The sequence below is a fragment of the Carlito syrichta genome, unplaced genomic scaffold (assembly GCF_000164805.1).
Source record: "Carlito syrichta isolate Samal-C Ts95f unplaced genomic scaffold, Tarsius_syrichta-2.0.1 Scaffold305176, whole genome shotgun sequence".
In the NCBI taxonomy this organism is placed as follows: domain Eukaryota; kingdom Metazoa; phylum Chordata; class Mammalia; order Primates; family Tarsiidae; genus Carlito; species Carlito syrichta.
This window is the reverse complement of record NW_007249272.1, coordinates 216,330-234,819: the sequence shown is the minus strand read 5'-3', so window position 1 is coordinate 234,819 and position 18,490 is coordinate 216,330. Positions and strand designations below refer to the sequence as shown.

The window sequence follows — 18,490 nt, the reverse complement described above, 5'->3', positions numbered from 1 at the left end:
CTCTACTTACGGTGAGTTTTTGTGCTACCTCATAATGTGACAAAAGATCAAGCTGTCCACAGGAACAGAGCCCTCATAACCCAAACACCTCTCATTAGGCCCTACCTCTTAATAGTGTCACCTTCTAACACTGCCACATTGGCAATTAAGACTCAACATGTGTTTTGGTGGGATGAACCATGTTTAAACCATAGCACTGCTCTAGCAGTTCTCTTCCCCATCTGCCCTACCCCATGACCTAGCATCCTGGCCCTAGGGTCTCCCCTCCACTCTGTCTATCTTTCTCTCTCTCTCTCTTCCTCTGTCTCTCTCTCTCTCTCTCTCTCTCTCTCTCTCTCTCTCTCTCTGTGTGTGTGTGTGCCTCTCTCTCAGCTGGATTGTTTTTAGAACTTTTTCCCACCAATTGCATCCGGACACACTATTCTGCAACCCTGTGGAAAACATTTGAACAGTTAATTGAGTCCAATCTTAGATCTATGATGAGCTAAAAGGCGCCTTAAAATATCTTTTATGTCCACGCCCCACCTACCTCCTCCATGCTCTGCAAAAAGCCAATATCACATTTCATCATAAGCATTCACATTTCTCCATATAACTTTCTGGTGCTCGACTTAGAGTCAGGGACTCACCAGATCATTGAATCCTGGAAGCCTTTTGATCTTTTCTAATCACCCTCTACCCCACTTACCTTTTCTAATTACCCAAGTCAGCAAGAGGTGGGAAACAAGATTGTTTTTCTTAACCATTTGCAAAATAACCTTGTAACTGAATAGGTAGAATGACAGAACTTAAGGGAAGAAAGCGGTCATTGAAGCCATACTCCCAACTTAGATAGATATGGAAGCTGAATCTCAGAGAGGGAAATGTGCTACCATAACATCACACAGCTATACTCTTAAAGCCTAGACCAAAAACTATTTGTATCCTCTAAATTTATTGAAATTTTAAAAAAAACAACAAAAAGGAACAAGGAACACCAGAGCAAGAGACAATTTTCCTTAAGAAAAAAAAAATGATCACGCAGCTAGTTGGAGACAAAAGTGAAACTTTCACTCAGGTTTCAAGCTATGAAAGGGAAGGATGATCTCGTGAACAATGAAGATTGATTACTTAGGGTCATGGCTTCTCTCCGGAGTGGTCATTGCCTGGGCCTAATGGGAAAGCCAGGAAGTATATGTAGATGCAGAGGTGGTCAAAGTTTATATCTGGGCCAAAAGAGAGATAAGGCAGTGAGTCACTTGAGAACCCCAGGAATCCTAAGCTCCTGTGATCCCTTGACATTAGGAGACAGCATGCTAGAGAAGAAAAGGTACAAGCTTTATAGTCAGATACATCAGGGCTCTGTGACTTTGATTTTAGAAAGGTTACCTTCTAAGCTTTTGTTTTCTCATTTATAAAATGAGGATAATTGCTATCTTACAGGATAGTTTAGCGTTCAGTGCCTGACACATAATAGGTGCTTAATAAATATGTATTACTTTTTCCTTTGGGCCTCAGAAGCTCTAGATTGTAAACTCTAGATGTGACTATGGGACCTGCCTTTGGATGAATAATGGAAACCTTGTGGGTGCAGTGTTGGAGTATGTGTGTGTCTGTTTTGAGGGAAAATGTTAATTTGTTCACAGGAGAGGATATCAGCAACACTGGGTCCTTGGTACATTTCTTAGATTCTCTACTCTCCTCGTTTTAATCCCCTACTTTCATACCCCCAAATAAAGGATAAAGAAGACTGCCTGATGCCAACCTGACCTCATTAGGATGTGACTCAGCTTCACTCCCACCATGCCCAGTGGTGGGCATGCTAGGGTTGAGTTGACAGCCAGCCCATTAACATGCTAATGTCAGGGACAGACCCATCTGTCTTCTTTTGACATGCCTCTCTTTCCTGCCTGCTGATCAGCTGATGAGCCAGAAGGCCCAGGGCAACAGGGGGCCTCTCAGCTACTACACTGAGGTACCCATCCTGTTTTTATTCTCATTTCTACCCTCAACCTGTGTGATTATAAGGGGAATCATGACTGGGCTCTGATTAGGGCTGGAAAAAACCGTCTTAACACCCAGAAACTGCAGTTTCAGGATATATATATATACCACAGCCTCTGTTTTGTCTTCTCAAACATTCTTTTTTTGGGGTATTGTAAGTGGGACTCAGTCTTAAGGTTGCGGGCATTACTCCCCTTTGCTAGGGATAAAAGACAATATATGGGAGCAACCCAGGAGGACAAGATGCTGGAGTTAATCCAACAATTTCCACCTTCAGTTTTTAGTTCATCCTGTAAGTGGGAAGTTGCAAGTCATTGTAGAGGGAGAGAGGAGGTGGCAGAAATCACTGAATGTAAGTGGATTTGGAGTCAAACAAACCTGGCTTGAATCCTAACTCTGCTACGCACTACAGGGACCTTGGGCAAATCATTTTACTTCTCTGAACCTCACTTTTGCTATCTGTAAAATAGGCTTAATTTTAATTCTATCAAAGGGTTACTATAAAAATTAAAGGAGTTAATGGATATAAGGTTTTTGGTGTGTGTCAGTGTTCGTAAATAATAGGTCCCTTTCCTACCTCAACAGTACTTTGTGCCCAGAGATGCTGACATTAGTTCTTGACTGCTTCCCAAGTATATTTTCTTGCCAGACCCTGAGCATCTTAATCCCTTTAAGGAGAGAGACCATGCTGGCTCCAACCTTTGTGTCCTCTGTGCCTGGCACAAGGTAGATAATCAATAATTGTTTTGTGTTTTCTCTTTTAGGTGGTGAAAACCATTGGCCTGAGGGAAGTTTGGTTCTTTGGTCTGCAGTATCAAGACACTAAAGGTTTCTCTACCTGGCTGAAACTCAATAAGAAGGTAACTGCTTACTTCTCTGTCAGGTTTAGAATTCATTTGTCTACCAGAACTTGCTCAGAGTTTGCTAAGTGGAAAATATAGGTACCTAGGGTTGTATTCTGATCAGAATAAGAGCAGAAGACTCAGCCAAGACAAAACTCTTGTTCTGTTTCCACTTTGACTTCTGACAGTAAAAATGGCCACCATTCACAGAAGAAAAGATCATTTCCTTCCCACTGGGGGCTCTATCTTGAACTTTGACTTTTTTTTTTTTTTTTATACTAAAGCCATTATTAGTGGCTCTTCAGGAGAGGATTGGCTTCCACTTCTCTTTTCCAAACTCAAGGGCTCTAGGAGATTTGTAAAAAAAAAAAAAAAAGAGCAATAGATTCTTAAACTGGAAAAAAAAATCTTTTTTTTTTTGAGTCAGAGTCTCATTCTGTTACCCAGAATGGAGTACAGTGGCACCATCACAACTCACCACAGCCTTGATTTCCTGGGCTCAGGCGATCTTTTTGCCTTAGCCTCCCAAGTAGTTAACAGGTGCATGTCCAGCTAATTTTTAAAAAATTTTTCGTGTAGAGACAAAGTCTAACTGGTTTCGAACTCCTGGGCTCAAGCAACCCTCTTGCCTTGGCTTCCCAAAGTGCTAGGATTACAGGCATGAGCCACCATGCCTGGCAGAACTAGAAAAAAATTTTTTTTTTTTTTTTGAGTTGGAGTCTCACTCTGTCACCCATACTGGAGTGCAGTGGCCACTCCCAGTCACTGCAGCCTCGACCTGCTGGGCTCCAGCAGTCCTTCCACCTCAGCCTTCTAAGTAGCTGGAACTACAGGGACGCACTACCATGCCCGGCTAATTTTTGATTTATTGTAGAAATGAGGTCTCGCCAAATTGCCCAGGTGGATCTCAAACCCACGGGCTCAGGCAGTCCACTCACCTCGGCCTCCCAAAGCTCTGGGATTACAGGCTGAGCCACCGAGCCCAGCTGAAAAAATTCTTAAAAGTTCTCATAGTTTTATCATGCCCCTTCCACACCAGTCAACTGATGCCTGGATCCCTGAACAGATGCTTCCCTCCTTCTTAATCTTCCATCTCAGTGGTTTGGGTCCATTCAAACTCTCCACTCCAAGCAGCATCTCTGTGGGAACCTGGCAGTCTTTCATCTTGGTGTTGTGGCTGACTCTAGTTTGTGCTCTTTCATAGCCAATTCTCAGGCCATGGTTATACATTCTAGTGTTTACTTTGCTGATTTATGGAATTGGAGGAGACTTGAAAGAAGAGCTTATGCCTATGCTTAAAATTTTGGAACAGTTGGATATATTGTCATATAATTGTGGTTTGAGAGCTTCTGACTGTTAATCATGTGTTATGGAATTTCAGGAAGAAGTTCCCAACAGAGAGTGATTATAGACATGGGATTGGGTCCCCAAGAAAAGTATTGTGCCTCTTTTCTGAATTACCAGGAGGGCTGCCACCTGGCTCTCTAAAATTACTGAAATTGATGAACTTTCAGTGTTTTCTCCCCACTCTACAACTACTCCCCCACCTCTAAAACCTATTTTTTGAGCACCCATAACCACCTGCTGCTCCTAGGTGACTGCCCAGGATGTACGGAAGGAAAGCCCACTGCTCTTCAAATTCCGGGCCAAGTTCTACCCTGAGGATGTATCTGAGGAATTGATCCAGGACATCACCCAGCGCCTATTCTTTCTGCAAGTGAAAGAGGGCATTCTCAATGATGATATTTACTGTCCGCCTGAGACAGCTGTGCTGCTGGCCTCCTATGCTGTCCAGTCCAAGTATGGCGACTTCAATAAAGAGGTGCACAAGTCTGGCTACCTGGCTGGAGACAAGTTGCTGCCACAGAGGTGAGGTGGTTCCCTGGCCTCCTTTGCCTTGACCAGAGGGGGCTTCAACTCAAGACTGACAAATCCCTGCCCCACAGTGGCTGTCTGCACTAGGGTTTGTCTGAAGATGATGTTATACAGCAAAGATAAACACTTTTGCATATCGTGTCATACCCTGATGCTATTTATCTGGTTTTCCAAATAAAAAGCCTTTTTGCCCCCTGTGTCTACCTGATTACAGAAATTTATTTCCCTTGAGGCAGGGGTGCTTATATAGAACCAAAGATGGACTGATTTCTTCTCCCCCTCCCTGGTTGCATTTTCTCAATTCTTTTCACTGATTTAGCCCTTTTATATCAGAAGTTCGCAGAGGATTGAGAGAAATATGCAAGCCAAGGACCTGGGAAGCTCAAATAATTTTTCTTAATATTGATAATCAGTGTGCCAAACTTTCTGCTTTTGAAACTTCATAGTTGAAAGCTCTCACACACTCGTTATTTTTGTGTTGGCATCACAACACATGAAATGAATACGATGGGCACTATCCTTATTTCTTGACTGAGGAAATAGAGGTGCAGAGTTACTCAAACGGACTTGCCCCATCTCCCACAGGTCATTTGAGGCAAAGCCAGACCTGGAACCCTAGTCTCTTAATATTTTAACCCTGTTTTTCTGTTTATTTTGTTTTGTTTCCTTGCAGCTAGTGGCTATTTCCATAGACTTTTGAATTAGAAAGAAAAGCTTTGCTTCTTTTGAGCCCCAGTCCCACTGGAGATATGGCATATGCACAACCCACCATAAGTTACTAGGGATAGTGGTTGTGCTCTGAGACTCTTTCTGAGTCATTGCCATGATATCTGAGATGATGTGTTTAAAGCAAGCCTTATTTACAATCTACTAGGTCTGGGAGGTTGGGCCTGTTGGTTTTTCCCAAAGACATTTAGCTCAATTCTTTGTTCTATAGCCAAAGGCTGTCCTCTCATGTCTGAGCAGTATTCTTATCCCAGAGCAGTATTTTTTTTAGTAGTCTTGTCCCGTTTGGAGTGTAGTGGCACAATCATGGCTCACTGTAGATGCAACCTTCTAGGCTCAGGTGATCCTTCTGCCTCAGCCAACTGAGTAGCTGGACTATAGGCATGCACTACCATGCCTGGCTAATTATTTGACTTTCTGTAGAAACAAGGTCTCACTATGTTGCCGAGGTTAGTCTTGAACTCCTGGACTCAAGCAATCTTTCGAAAGTGCTGGGATTATAGGCGTGAGCCACCACGCCTAGCCTCTAAGCAATGTTCTTATAAACACAAAATGTTGGTCCGGAGGGGATCTGGGAGAGAGTGTGCCTGGCTCCATGAGGCTCATCCCTACTCTTAGCCCCCTAAATCAACACAGATTACTCCTGAGATATTACTGTTGTGCTTGGGGACCATATTAGCACATTATGGGATTTTCTGGTTAAAGATACAAAAGGTGTTCCCATTGTCTTTTTTGATCATCAACTCTTATAGCTCTCCAACCTTTTAAGCAGCTTCATGTGTCTAATTTAATACCTTCCTGCTGTAATTTCAATCTTCTAGTGTAACTTCAATGGACTGACTTCACATCCTCTTTGCATCAACTTGGTAGAGAGCTAAGTGGGCTTCCCTTACCTCCTGTACATGGACTTTGTGCTTTAAACTACTCATCACCTATTGTCTTTCTAGAGTCCTGGAGCAGCACAAACTCAATAAGGACCAGTGGGAGGAGCGGATTCAAGTGTGGCATGAGGAACACCGGGGCATGCTCAGGTAAGCACACTCTAGCAGCCGTGAGTCCCACCGCTCTTACAGGGAGAATAAAAATGGGCTCTGTGAAGAAGAGACAGACAACTAGGGATACTGGTGGATGCTGGAGAAAGAAGGGCAGGAATGATGCTGACACTAAAGATAGAAAGCAAATCAAGACCATTATAAAGTTGTTTTTTGTTTGTTTACTTTGGTGAATTGTAGCCCAAATGTTTTTGATCATAAAGGAATGGAAGGGATCTCAGGATCCTCAGGGAGCTGCTGGGCCACCAAGGGCTCCTACCCAAGAAATAAATGGGGACGGGGCTCTTGAACGTGCCAAAACATTTGAGAATTGTCTCATCATTTTGCCATCATCACTTTATCTGAGCTCTGCTAATGAATGGGAGGGAGAAAATTGCTTCTATGGCAGCTAACATGCCAGAGGCCACCCTTATTCCATTTGGGAGCATCAGACCCTAGGTTATCCACAGGTTTTGCTTGACAAAAGTCATGTTGTGCTATGTTCTCCAATATCTGCTTCCCTTTCCCACTCTTGATAGTAAGATCCTTGTCAGAAGTACAGATTAAGCAGGCTTCCTGTATCCCTGGGTCTGATTCACAGGCTGCCCTCTGTGGTACCCTTCTTTGTGTCATTTAGGGAAGATGCTGTCCTGGAATATCTGAAGATTGCTCAAGATCTGGAGATGTATGGTGTGAACTACTTTAGCATCAAAAACAAGAAAGGCTCAGAGCTGTGGCTTGGAGTAGATGCCCTGGGTCTCAACATTTATGAGCAAAATGACAGGTATACCTCAGACCCCTCTTAGTTTATTGGAGCCACTCTGACTTCTAGGGCTCTCCCTTCACCATGGAACAGGACTATACCTCTTGAGTCTCACCTCAGTTATTTTTCTATGTAATTTAGTCCAGCCCAGATGATTTCACAACCTCCCTCAGGCCTCTAAATCCTATATTGATTAGACTTGCAGTGTTCATTATGGTATCCACTAGCCAAATGGTGCTATTGAATAATTAAAATGTGGCTACTCTGAATTAAGATGTACAATAAGTATAAACTACACACTGGACTTAGAAGACTTAGTGTGAAAAACAGAATCTAAAATGTCTCATTAACATTCTTAAACTATTCAAATGATAGTATTTTGAATATATTGGGTTAATTGAACTTATTATTATTAATTCCACCTATTTCTTTTTACTTATTTTCATATGGTTACTAGAAAATTTTAAATTATATATGTGACTTTCATTACATTTCTGTTGGACAGTGCTGGCCTAGAACCTACCTTGTCGGAATTTGTAGTTAGTCTTATGTGATAATTAAGTGACATTTGGCTTATAATCCTCTCAGTGTATCCTTATCTCACTTGCTTACATTTTTTCCCTTTGTCTGCTCTTGATGATGATGGAGATCAGTAGATTATTGTTCCATATAACTCCTGAATCTCGGAGTTCATTATTTACCTTCTCCTCAATTTTTACAACCTTGAGTAGAAGAGTCTCAGTTAAATAAGGGATTCTCTTGAGGATTTGTTACAAGGTCCATGTCTTAGCTGAAAGTATAACATAACAAGCCTCAGAGATTGGACAGGAATCATATGTTGTTTATGGTATCAGGAGGTCCTTTGTGTGCCCTTAGTGCTGGCAGCTGACCTGGTGGCATGTTATGACACTGGCTGAGTTAGCACTGAATGTACTTGTACAAGGAAGAATTTTGGGGCGGGGAGAGTGAGGGCAAGGTACCAGTTGTCTATGTCCTTCTTGTTTTACCCTTGTCCTTATGTTGTTGGTCTCCATTTCTACAGACTGACTCCCAAGATAGGCTTCCCCTGGAGTGAAATCAGAAACATCTCTTTCAATGATAAGAAATTTGTCATAAAGCCCATTGACAAAAAAGCCCCGGTGAGTGATTCCTCCCTCTGGCCAAGGCAGGTACTTGCCAAAGCCTGGGTAATGAACAAGGTCCTTGTATTTTTCTCTCCCTTTTCTGATTGTGTGTGTGTGTGTGTGTGTGTGTGTGTGTGTGTGTGTGTGTGTGTGTGTGTACTCGCATGTACATGCATGAATAGGAAGCACATGGAGATTAGGAATGGAAGGGGATGTTGATGCCAAGAAATGGCCAGAAGATATCCTGTAGCTGGTGCCACCCTGCTCCCTGTCTCCCTCACTGTGGAATAGGGAGAGCCACAGGCAGTATTATATACTGCTTTTTAGCCATTTTCTTCTGCTATCTGGGGTAGAAACAGAGTGTGCATGTCATCTTTTCAAGTTCCTGGGTCCCAGAAAGTGGACATGTTCACATATTTGATTTATCCTTAATTGTGAACAAAGAGAAGAGCCAGGAGAAGTCCAAATCCAAAGATAATCCTCCAAATTTGCTTTTTGGCATAGTTTTACTGCTGCATTCTCAGACTTCTCTTCAGAGCAACCTCAAACCAAGAAAATGCATTGGGTCCAGTCATTCCTCTAACATACTCACCATACTTCTCACCCACTCAGTTGTCTGCTGCTAGCAAGACTGTATAACTGTTGATTAAGGGTAGGATAGAAAACTGAGTTGAGGGTCTACTGTTCTCATAATACCTCATGTCCAACAAGAGCCAGTGACCATACTGAGCCTGACACTTTTTATGAGGATACTACCATTCTTCTCTAGCCCTGAGGTGTCTGAATTCCCCCTGCTAGGGACTTTATATATATTGTCTTCGTAAACCTTCAACAACATGGTCAGTGAGTAACACACTCACTTCATAGCTGATGAGATTGAGGTTTAGAGAGATGGAGTGATTTGCCAAAGATCACACAGGTAAAAATGGTGGAGCTGGGATTTATACCTAAGTCATTTGACCTTGAGAGCCTGTGCTCCTTCCACCACACCCCCAGCTATTAAGAAGAGAGTAGCAATATGGGGTTAGTGGCAGAGTAGGTGGCTAGCTCGTCAGCTGGTGACTTTGGTCCAGTGGCACCTGTAATAACAAACTCAAACTCACTGGATTTTCTTGTTTGTTTTCCTTTATTGCTGCTATGTTCAACTTTCATCAGAAAAAGGTAAGTAACAAAGCCAGCTGAGATCGAGGGCTATTTTTTAAAAATAACCTAGGCAATCAGTGCTCAGGAGGTTTATGTATTTGTGTATCTATTTACAGCCTATCTTGTTCCAAAAAGGATCTAAGGGACTGGGTCTAGGATATGCTTTTAGGAGATTACAGAAATAGTCCAGCCACCCATACTGGGGTATTGTGCAGGGATCATTTGGCTTCTAAAAGAAGTCCCCTGATACCCAGCAGGATCCTGAATTAGCAGAAGAAGACAGTTTAGATCCTTCAACTTAACAAAGGATTTAAGGTGCTTTCATAAGCAAAGGTTTAAAGAAATTAGGGTTTAGTGGGAGGAGCACTGGTTTCAGAGTCAGGAAACCTGGGTTTCTAGTCTTGGGTCTGCCACTTGACCTTCTGTCTGATCCTGGGCAAGTCACTTCACCCCTCTGATAATTAATCTTTTCATTTGTAATGCAAAGATAGGACTACATAATCCTCCCAGTACTTTTGGACTTAGCTTTTCAGAAGGCAGAAGCTCACCTTCACTTGTCCCTCCAAACTTTTTCTGATTGCTGTCTTCCCACCAGGACTTCGTCTTCTATGCTCCCCGGCTGCGGATTAACAAGCGTATCTTGGCCCTGTGCATGGGGAACCATGAGCTGTACATGCGCCGTCGCAAGCCTGACACCATTGAGGTGCAGCAGATGAAGGCACAGGCCCGGGAGGAGAAGCACCAGAAGCAGATGGAGCGGTAGGTGTTACAGAGGTAGAGTAGGGGCCAGAGTCAGGGCCAGTGCAAGGAAGCTCCTCAAAAGTACCCAGGCTGCTAAAGCAGGGCATGAAGCCACCTTAGGACTGGGAGAGAGTGAGCTATGAAGGGTGACACTCCCATCCGTTCAGTCCAGGCATCACCATTTCTGGGAAGCAGGCATGAGAAGCCTAGGATTTCAGAGACTTACAGAAGGGAAGAACATTTTATAGTTCCCATTGTTTATATCCGTCACACCATTGCTGTGCTAAGCAAACTCTGGGTTGTTCTGGACTGACTGACCAGTATAGTGACATAGTAGAGGTCTCCATGCATATTTAAACTTGGATTCTGTAGAACATTTTTTTAGCATAATTGGGCAGAGCCACCAGAATTTTCTCTAAAAGCCCCTAGTCCTTGCACTATGGTCCCTTGCTACTTAAAGTAACCTGAGGCTTAGCAGCATCAGCTTGGCAATTTGTTTGGTAAAAAGGCAGAATCTGAGACCCTATACCACACTTACTAATTCAGAATCTGTGTCTTAAGATCCTGGGTGATCATTTCTCCAAAGAAGATTTTCAGGTATCCAACAGGCATGTGAAAATATCTTTAATCATTAGGGAAAAGTAAATTAAAACCACAGTGAGGTACTACTTCACACATACATACTAGTATGGATATAATAAGTAACAATGGAAAATAGCAAGTGTTGGTGAGGTTGTGGAGAAATTGGAGCTCATATACATTGCTTATGGGAATGTACAATGGTTCAACCACTGTGGAAAACAATATTACAGTTCTCCAAAATGTTAAACATAGAATTACCATATGATCTCACAATTCTGCTCCTGAATATAGTCCCCAAAGAATTGAAAACATATACACATGCCTGTTCATAGCAGCACGTACAGTAGTCAAAAGGTGGAAGCAGCCCAAATGTCTATCAGTGGATAAATAAGTAAACAAATTGTATATACATACAATGGGCTATTATTCAGTCATAAAAAGGAATGAAGTATTAATACATGCTATAGCATAGATGAGCCTCTAGAACATTATGCTAAGTGAAAAAAACCAGACATGAAAAATCACATATTGAGAGATTCCATTTATATGAAATGTCCAAAATAGAAAAATTTTAGAAAGAAAATGTAGGTTGGTGGCTATCTGGGGCTGGGGAGGAGAGAAACTAAGGAGAAACTGCCTAATGAGTATGGGATTTTACTCTGGAGTGATGAAAGTATTTTGAAACTAGAAAAAGGTGGTGGTTGTACAACATTGTGAAAATATTGAATGTCAATGAGTTGTTCACTTTAAAATCTTTTTATATTGTGTGGATTTCACCTCAAATTATTTTAAAAGATCTCAAGAGTTCCTATTCATGTTAAGGTTTGAGGAGCACTGCTTTACGAGTACTCTGTCATGAAGAGTAAGTTCACATTTATTCTGAAAAATTTACCAAGATTGGGGGGTAGTTTACAGAGCTGGATCTGGTAGGAACCTGTCCTCTAGGACTTCAGAGTCATAAGGGAGAGAATATATGCATAGAGTAAAAAGGCCATGTCATTCATTCACTTAGCAAATATTTATTAAGCAGTGAGGGAGAAAAAAATAGATTTAAAAATCCTGTTCTCATGAAGTTAGCATTCTAGTGGGAGGAGATGGACTTAGCAAATGGGCAAATTACATGGTATGTGAGATGATACAAAGTGCTATGGAAATAAATGAAAAGGAAGAGGGTTGAGGAGAAAGGTAAGCCAAGTATTCTGAGGACCCAGAAGGAGAAAAGACATTTAGCCAAGGGCGACAAGACTTCCTGGAAGAGATGCTGGGGAAATAAAAAGTAAATACTTACTCTATATTTGCAACAAATTCTGGGAAAAGGGAGCCAAGAATTGGACTTTCGAGTAGGCAGAATTAGACCTGAGAACTGACGCTGTAGCCACAGAGATTACCAGACTTGAAGCACAGTATCCCAGAATGAAGCCAAAGTTTGTCTCCTTATAACTCCACAATGAAGATAAAGCAGAACTTCAACTGTCTTACAGATGGAGTAACTGAGGACAAGAGCAAATTAGCAACAAAGCTAAGGTCACCCAGTGGGTTACTGGCAGAGCTAGGATTCCAGTTTGGGTCTCTTGACTCAGGGCAAACTGACGAGGCCCTGAGTACACTGGTTCACATGGGGCTATGATATGAGGACAAGGATGTGGAGGTGAGGGAGAATGGCCCGAGTTCACAAGCCCTGCGTGTATTGGAAGGGTAGGGGCTGAAGGCCCCAGAACTAGGGAGCCTTGGGACTCCCCAGACTTTCATGAAGCCTTGCTATCCTATTTCATCCCTTTTTTCTCCTTCCTTAGTGCTCTACTAGAAAATGAGAAGAAGAAACGTGAGATGGCAGAAAAGGAAAAGGAGAAGATTGAACGGGAGAAGGAGGAACTGATGGAGAGGCTGAAGCAGATTGAGGAACAAACTAAGAAGGCTCAGCAAGGTGAGGTTTGATTTCACCTTGGAAATTGAATTTCCTCAGAGACTGACTCTGTGAACTGGAGAATCTTCTGCCTGAGCTGCAGATGCAGATCATATAGTTCAGGTGTGGACACAGAATAGATGATGAATGGGGAAAGCAAAGGGCTCAGAACCTTCTGCCAGCTTGTGCCCTGGAAGGGAGCATTTCCAGGAAGGAAACTAGTGTGTCAGCTTCATTTCTGTGTTCTTCACTGCCTTCCTCACTCCTTTTCCACTCAGAACTGGAAGAACAGACCCGTAGGGCCCTGGAACTTGAGCAAGAACGGAAGCGTGCCCAGAGTGAGGCTGAAAAGCTGGCCAAGGAGCGTCAAGAAGCTGAAGAGGCCAAGGAGGCCTTGCTGCAGGCCTCCCGGGACCAGAAAAAGACTCAGGAACAACTGGTAACGCTGGAGGATGGACTGGGACTGTGGGACCTGAGTTTTCTTTTTTATGTGCCTACCTATTTATATCTATCTCTGTCTACAAGGCTGGCTTTCCAGCAGGCTACCATTTCACAGGCCTGTAGCAGATAGGTCATTCAGAAGCAAGCTGAAAAGTCACTGGCATGGTCTAGAAATGTTGGCAAACAATCTTCACTAACGCTTAGTTTTTGTTCGCTTAGTTTTTGTTCGCTTTCTTAGCCTTTAGGGATCTGAGCTGATCACCTGACAAAGTAAAGGGATAGAGGAAAGAAGCAAAGGGACTCACACTTAACTGAGTTTCTACTGTGTATTGATATGTTAGCTGTGTTTCCCTTTTTCTTATTCTCTTATTCCTCTTTCCAGTACCACTATGGGATTAGCCCCATTTGGGATAAGATAAGATAAGGAAATTAGAACTCAGAGAGGTTAAGAAACTTGCCAAAGGTCACACAGTGTGACTGAGTAAGGATTACAACCCATTTCTGCCTCTATTTGAAGAATTTGTTCCCTGAAGTCACACGTAAAACTATGTGTCGGTGCATTTTTGGGGGGAGGGAGGAAGTGGGCATCCATTCTTTTATCACAATTTCCAAGTACTCTGACTCGTAAGTTAAGAAGCTATGGTCCAATTTCCTTGACATATTTGAGGTAGGAGTAGAAGCAACTAAGGTCTATCTCCCAGAAGGAAGCTGTCATGGGAGATTTACCCAAGGTATACAGGTATTAATAAGCTTTTTTCCTTGTTCAGAATGTCTTGTGGTTCTTGAGTGTCTTTCCTGTACTTGTTCTGGTAAGAGTCTTAGTGGAACCCTGAGCATTCTAAGATAGCAGGAAAGGACCTGCCACTTTAGGAAGTGACCCAGTGATTACCCAAGCTTTATTGAGGCCCTAACTGCATACTTGGCAATACTGATTACCCAAGCTTTATTGAGGCCCTAACTGCATACTTGGCAATACTGAGAGGGGAACAGGGAGAGATATGAGGAAGAGGCAGAGATGACATATTGTATGTCTTCAGGAGGCCTACAGTCTAGGTGGGGAGGTGGAGAAGATGGGACTAGAATGGTCTGGTAAAAAGAGTCTCCAGGGTAGCAAGCCAGTGGATCAGCAGGTTTCCTTCTGGTTCACCAGGGGAACTGGAGTTGAAGGCATCTGGGCCCTGAGGACCAGAAGGCCCAGCTCTCACAAGCTTCCAATTTATCCATAGGCCTTGGAAATGGCGGAACTGACAGCTCGGATCTCCCAGCTGGAGATGGCCCGACAGAAGAAGGAAAGTGAGGCTGTGGAGTGGCAGCAAAAGGTAAGACATGGTGCTTAGAGCTAAGCATTAAGAAAATGGGTACCACACGCATAGGTTTCAGTTCCTTAGATTCTTTAGGTGTGGGCTCCCTCCCCCTTCCTTCCTTCCAACAGCAGGTATCTTGGGAGAAGGCATGCAAGTCTTTCTAAATGCTTCCCAGAATTCCCCAATACCCCTGGGAAATTGGTACAATTGCTCCTGTTTTATAGCCAAGGAAACTAAGGATCAGACCGGTGAAGCAACTTGTCCAACCTTGTACCTGCCTTCTGACAGACTGTTCTAGGCACACACAGGTTGCCACAGGTTACCTGATCTGACTAAAGACCCTTTTCTCCTTCTGTCACTGGACAGGCCCAGATGGTACAGGAAGACTTGGAGAAGACCCGTGCCGAACTGAAGACTGCCATGAGTACTCCTCATGTGGCAGAACCTGCTGAGAATGAGCAGGATGAACAGGATGAGAATGGAGCAGAGGCCAGTGCTGACTTGCGTGCTGATGCTATGGCCAAGGACCGCAGTGAGGAGGAACGCACTACTGAAGCAGAGAAGAATGAACGTGTGCAGAAGCACCTGAAGGTATCCAGGCAGGGCCAAAGGTCAAAGGGACTGTGTGTATTGACTTCATGGCCCATGGCCTTCCCTAGACCATCGTGGGGCATAGATATAGGAACCTGTCCCAGTGCTGTACAAGAGTCCAAACCTATCTCAAGTGACCCTTTTAAGGGTAGGCACCTCTTGCTTATTAATCAGACCCTGTGACACCTCTTCCATTTTGGGGATTTGTTCTCTGCCCCATCTCCCACCTCTACTTCATTCACCTCTTATATTCAGAAAATATTTAGCTGACAAAATTCCTACCAGAATCTGGTATGTTGTTCTATTCTCAGAGAATACCCATTATCACAGACCTCTGAGTTGATGTGTTTAAAAAAATATTGCCCCACTTCAGTCCTAACAGGGCTCGAAATGACTCTTAATATGTGTGTGGAGGTGGGGAAAGAGGGAATGAGAGGGGTAGACAAGAGAAAGAAACAAAAGAGAAGATCAATCTGGTCAAACAAGGGAAGGTAAAATGAGAGAAAGCCATTGATCCCTGTGTCCCCTTGAACCCTCACAGGCCCTCACTTCAGAGCTGGCCAATGCCCGAGATGAGTCTAAGAAGACTGCCAATGACATGATCCATGCTGAGAACATGCGACTGGGCCGAGACAAATACAAGACCCTGCGCCAGATCCGGCAGGGCAACACAAAGCAGCGTATTGATGAGTTTGAGTCCATGTAATGGGCATCCAGCCTTTAGGGACCCCTTCTCCCTTCTTCCTTACTCCCACACTCTTGCACCCTGACCTAACTCATGCTGTGCTGGAGCCACTAACTAGAGCATCCCTGGAGTCATGCCAAGCATTCAGTGCAGCCATGGGACCAAACCTAGCTCCTTACTTCCCACTCACTTTCCTGGGCAAATAAATGGCTCATTATGGTGCCAATGGGACCCACTTTCCTTTTTCTGTCCCATTTAATCTCTCTTGCTAGAATATACCTCTTAGCTTAGAGGCACTTCCCACTTGATTTGGCAAAAACCCCCAAACTAAACTGTTGTCCTATGGGAGTCAAGTATGGAGTAAGTTGAAAACTAGCTATCCTTCCCTGCCCCACGACTGCCTTCCCCTTTAGGGTCCTGTGATTTGCAGGACTGGAGTATCACAGGGTTTAGGGAAAGAGGCAGGGCCCTGATAATCTGCTCTAGGATTTGACCTCTCAATGCCCACCCCTTTTAGCATTATTTAGGCTTTGTAATGATTGGAAGATAAAGAGACGTTCACTCATTCTTGTTTCTACCTCCCAGATTGGGCCTGTTACAAACTCAGTCCCAATAGCCTTGTCCCTGAGTTTAGGGACTCAGTTTCTCCCCAGGGTAAGATGGGGGAGACAGTGCCTTCAAGAGGCTTCACCAACATACTAGCAGGGCATTGCCCTTTTATTCTGGCAAGGCTGAGTAGAAGATCCTGCCCCAATGCCTTATGGGAGCCTATGCCTGTCTCAAGTGAGCTCTGTGGGCAGAGGTACCCCTTACATATTATTCCAGGTCCCTGGTCCCTTCTTGGGATCTGCTCCTACCCCTCCAATCCCCAAATCCCCTCCAGCTAGGACAGTAGGGATAAGTACTCAAAAGCTCAACCAGCCTCATCAGGACTCTTGCCAAAAGGGAGGAAATGTTCACACCTGGCTTCAGTATTTTCCCTGCCAGGAGTTTTAGGTCACTTCCCTCATCAGAGCTACTTGGGTTACAGTTCCTGCTTCGTAGTCATCTGGGCCTTGGTGTGGTGAGCCTTAAAGCTCGATGCCAGTAGGCTCAATTGAGGAGTAAGTGGAAGAAGCTGAGTGTGGTGAGAGAAACCTGTGTCCCTGACTTCACAGTTTACTCAACCCTCTCAGGTTCCCAGTAGTTCTTTCCCATTACCCCTTCCAGTGTGATGACTGGGCCCTGCCTCTGTTTGACAAATCTCTGACCCAGGTCTTGCTACCAGCTGTGCTGTCTCTTGAAGCTATAAACCAGAGAGCTGCTGGGACTTCTGGCCTGGTCCCTTCCACATGCCCACCCCTTCCTCTCAACCCAGGAGCAGCCTTCTCCACCCCTCTGTCTCATGTGTGCTCTTTTTCTTTCTACCAGGATTATGTATTCTAGTGATATCTAACTCAGTATTGATTTCTGCCTTTCTTGCTAATGCACCATTAGAAGATATTAGTCTCAGGGCAGGATCACTTTGGCCTCATTCCTTTACCACCCTCATACCTGAGAAGCATATACTATATTACAAAAAGATATTTTGCCATAAATATTAATGTAAGAAGCTTTCAGTATTAGTGATGTCATCTGTCACTATAGGTCATACAATCCACTCTTAATAGTTGGTTTTATTGTTCTTGTTTGCCTTCTCCCCAGGGTTCAGTCCCCAAGGGGCCATTCTGTCCCTTCATGCAGTGCCCCCTAGCCCACAGCCTCCATCAATCCCCCTTTCCGCCCACTCCCCTACCCTACACCTGACCTTGTGGAGTCTTGTGTGCATTGCTGTAAATTGTATTGACACTTACTTGGTGATATGCCTTATATTGACTAAATTCAAACCTGGAATTGTGGGGCAATCTAGCTGCCTTAAGGGCAGTAACTCACCCTTAGGGAGGCTGGGAATAGAGGTTAGAATTTGTATTCAATTTTTTTGTGTATTTTTTGTTTTTTTTTAAATTGGTTTTGGAGGAGTTTATGCTCAACCCATGTTCTATTTCAGTGCCAATAAAATTTAGGAAGACTTCACTGTGACTCAGTCTGTTTTTGTAGTATGGGTGAGTGGCTGTAAGATATTTCACTGCAAATTCTACTCTATAGACCACATTCCCATCCTTGATATCCTTTCATCCTTTCTCCATTTATATGGAAGGAGGGGATCTGACTATCCACATTTTACATGGGAGAAAATGGGCTCCAAAAGTAGAACAACTGTCCAAGTTCCCAAGACTGTCTGACTTAATAACCTATGCTGCTTCTACAGCTCCAGGCCAACTTTTCTAGTGTGAGTGTGGGTCCTGCATTGATCATGTGATGCTCCTGGACTTGCTTGTCTTCGGGACCTAGAAGCTAACTATTTGTTTCTCAGGACTCTTCCTGGAGTGGTCAGGTCCTGTCCTGCCTCCTTGCTAGGAAGACCTCTAGGCTTGTTCCACTTCCTACGACCCTCACTTATTGCAGCGCCAGTGAAGGTCAAGGAAACCAGTAAACTACCTTGGACCCTGTTGCAGAAGGCAGTGGGGAATGGAGTATGACGTGAAGATGAAGAGTGTCTACATGTACAAAAGCTATTGGGTGGTACTGTATAGTTCATAAAACATTTTGTATTCTAGATATGGTTATCCTCATTTTGCAGATGAGGAAACTGAGACCCAAATAAACCTTCTAGGCCATCCTGGACCTGGCATTCTTCTTTACCTGCTCCCTTCTTGGTGAGCCAACACTTCCAAGGA

The 18,490-nt window shown here is 43.7% G+C and overlaps 1 protein-coding gene across 1 annotated transcript in view; it reads left to right on the top strand.

The window, feature by feature from the left end:
- The window catches only part of MSN (moesin), a 68,680-nt gene extending 50,894 nt beyond the window's left edge, over positions 1–17,786 (top strand). The window contains exons 3-13 of the mRNA XM_008061274.2: positions 2,748–2,843; positions 4,420–4,694; positions 6,374–6,457; positions 7,095–7,241; positions 8,263–8,359; positions 10,083–10,246; positions 12,604–12,734; positions 12,992–13,152; positions 14,381–14,473; positions 14,825–15,049; positions 15,591–17,786. Of these exons, the coding sequence (XP_008059465.1) occupies positions 2,748–2,843; positions 4,420–4,694; positions 6,374–6,457; positions 7,095–7,241; positions 8,263–8,359; positions 10,083–10,246; positions 12,604–12,734; positions 12,992–13,152; positions 14,381–14,473; positions 14,825–15,049; positions 15,591–15,755 (1,638 nt within the window). The 3' untranslated portion in view covers positions 15,756–17,786. The remainder of the gene's footprint in view (positions 1–2,747; positions 2,844–4,419; positions 4,695–6,373; positions 6,458–7,094; positions 7,242–8,262; positions 8,360–10,082; positions 10,247–12,603; positions 12,735–12,991; positions 13,153–14,380; positions 14,474–14,824; positions 15,050–15,590) is intronic.
- The last annotated feature ends 704 nt before the right edge of the window (positions 17,787–18,490 follow it).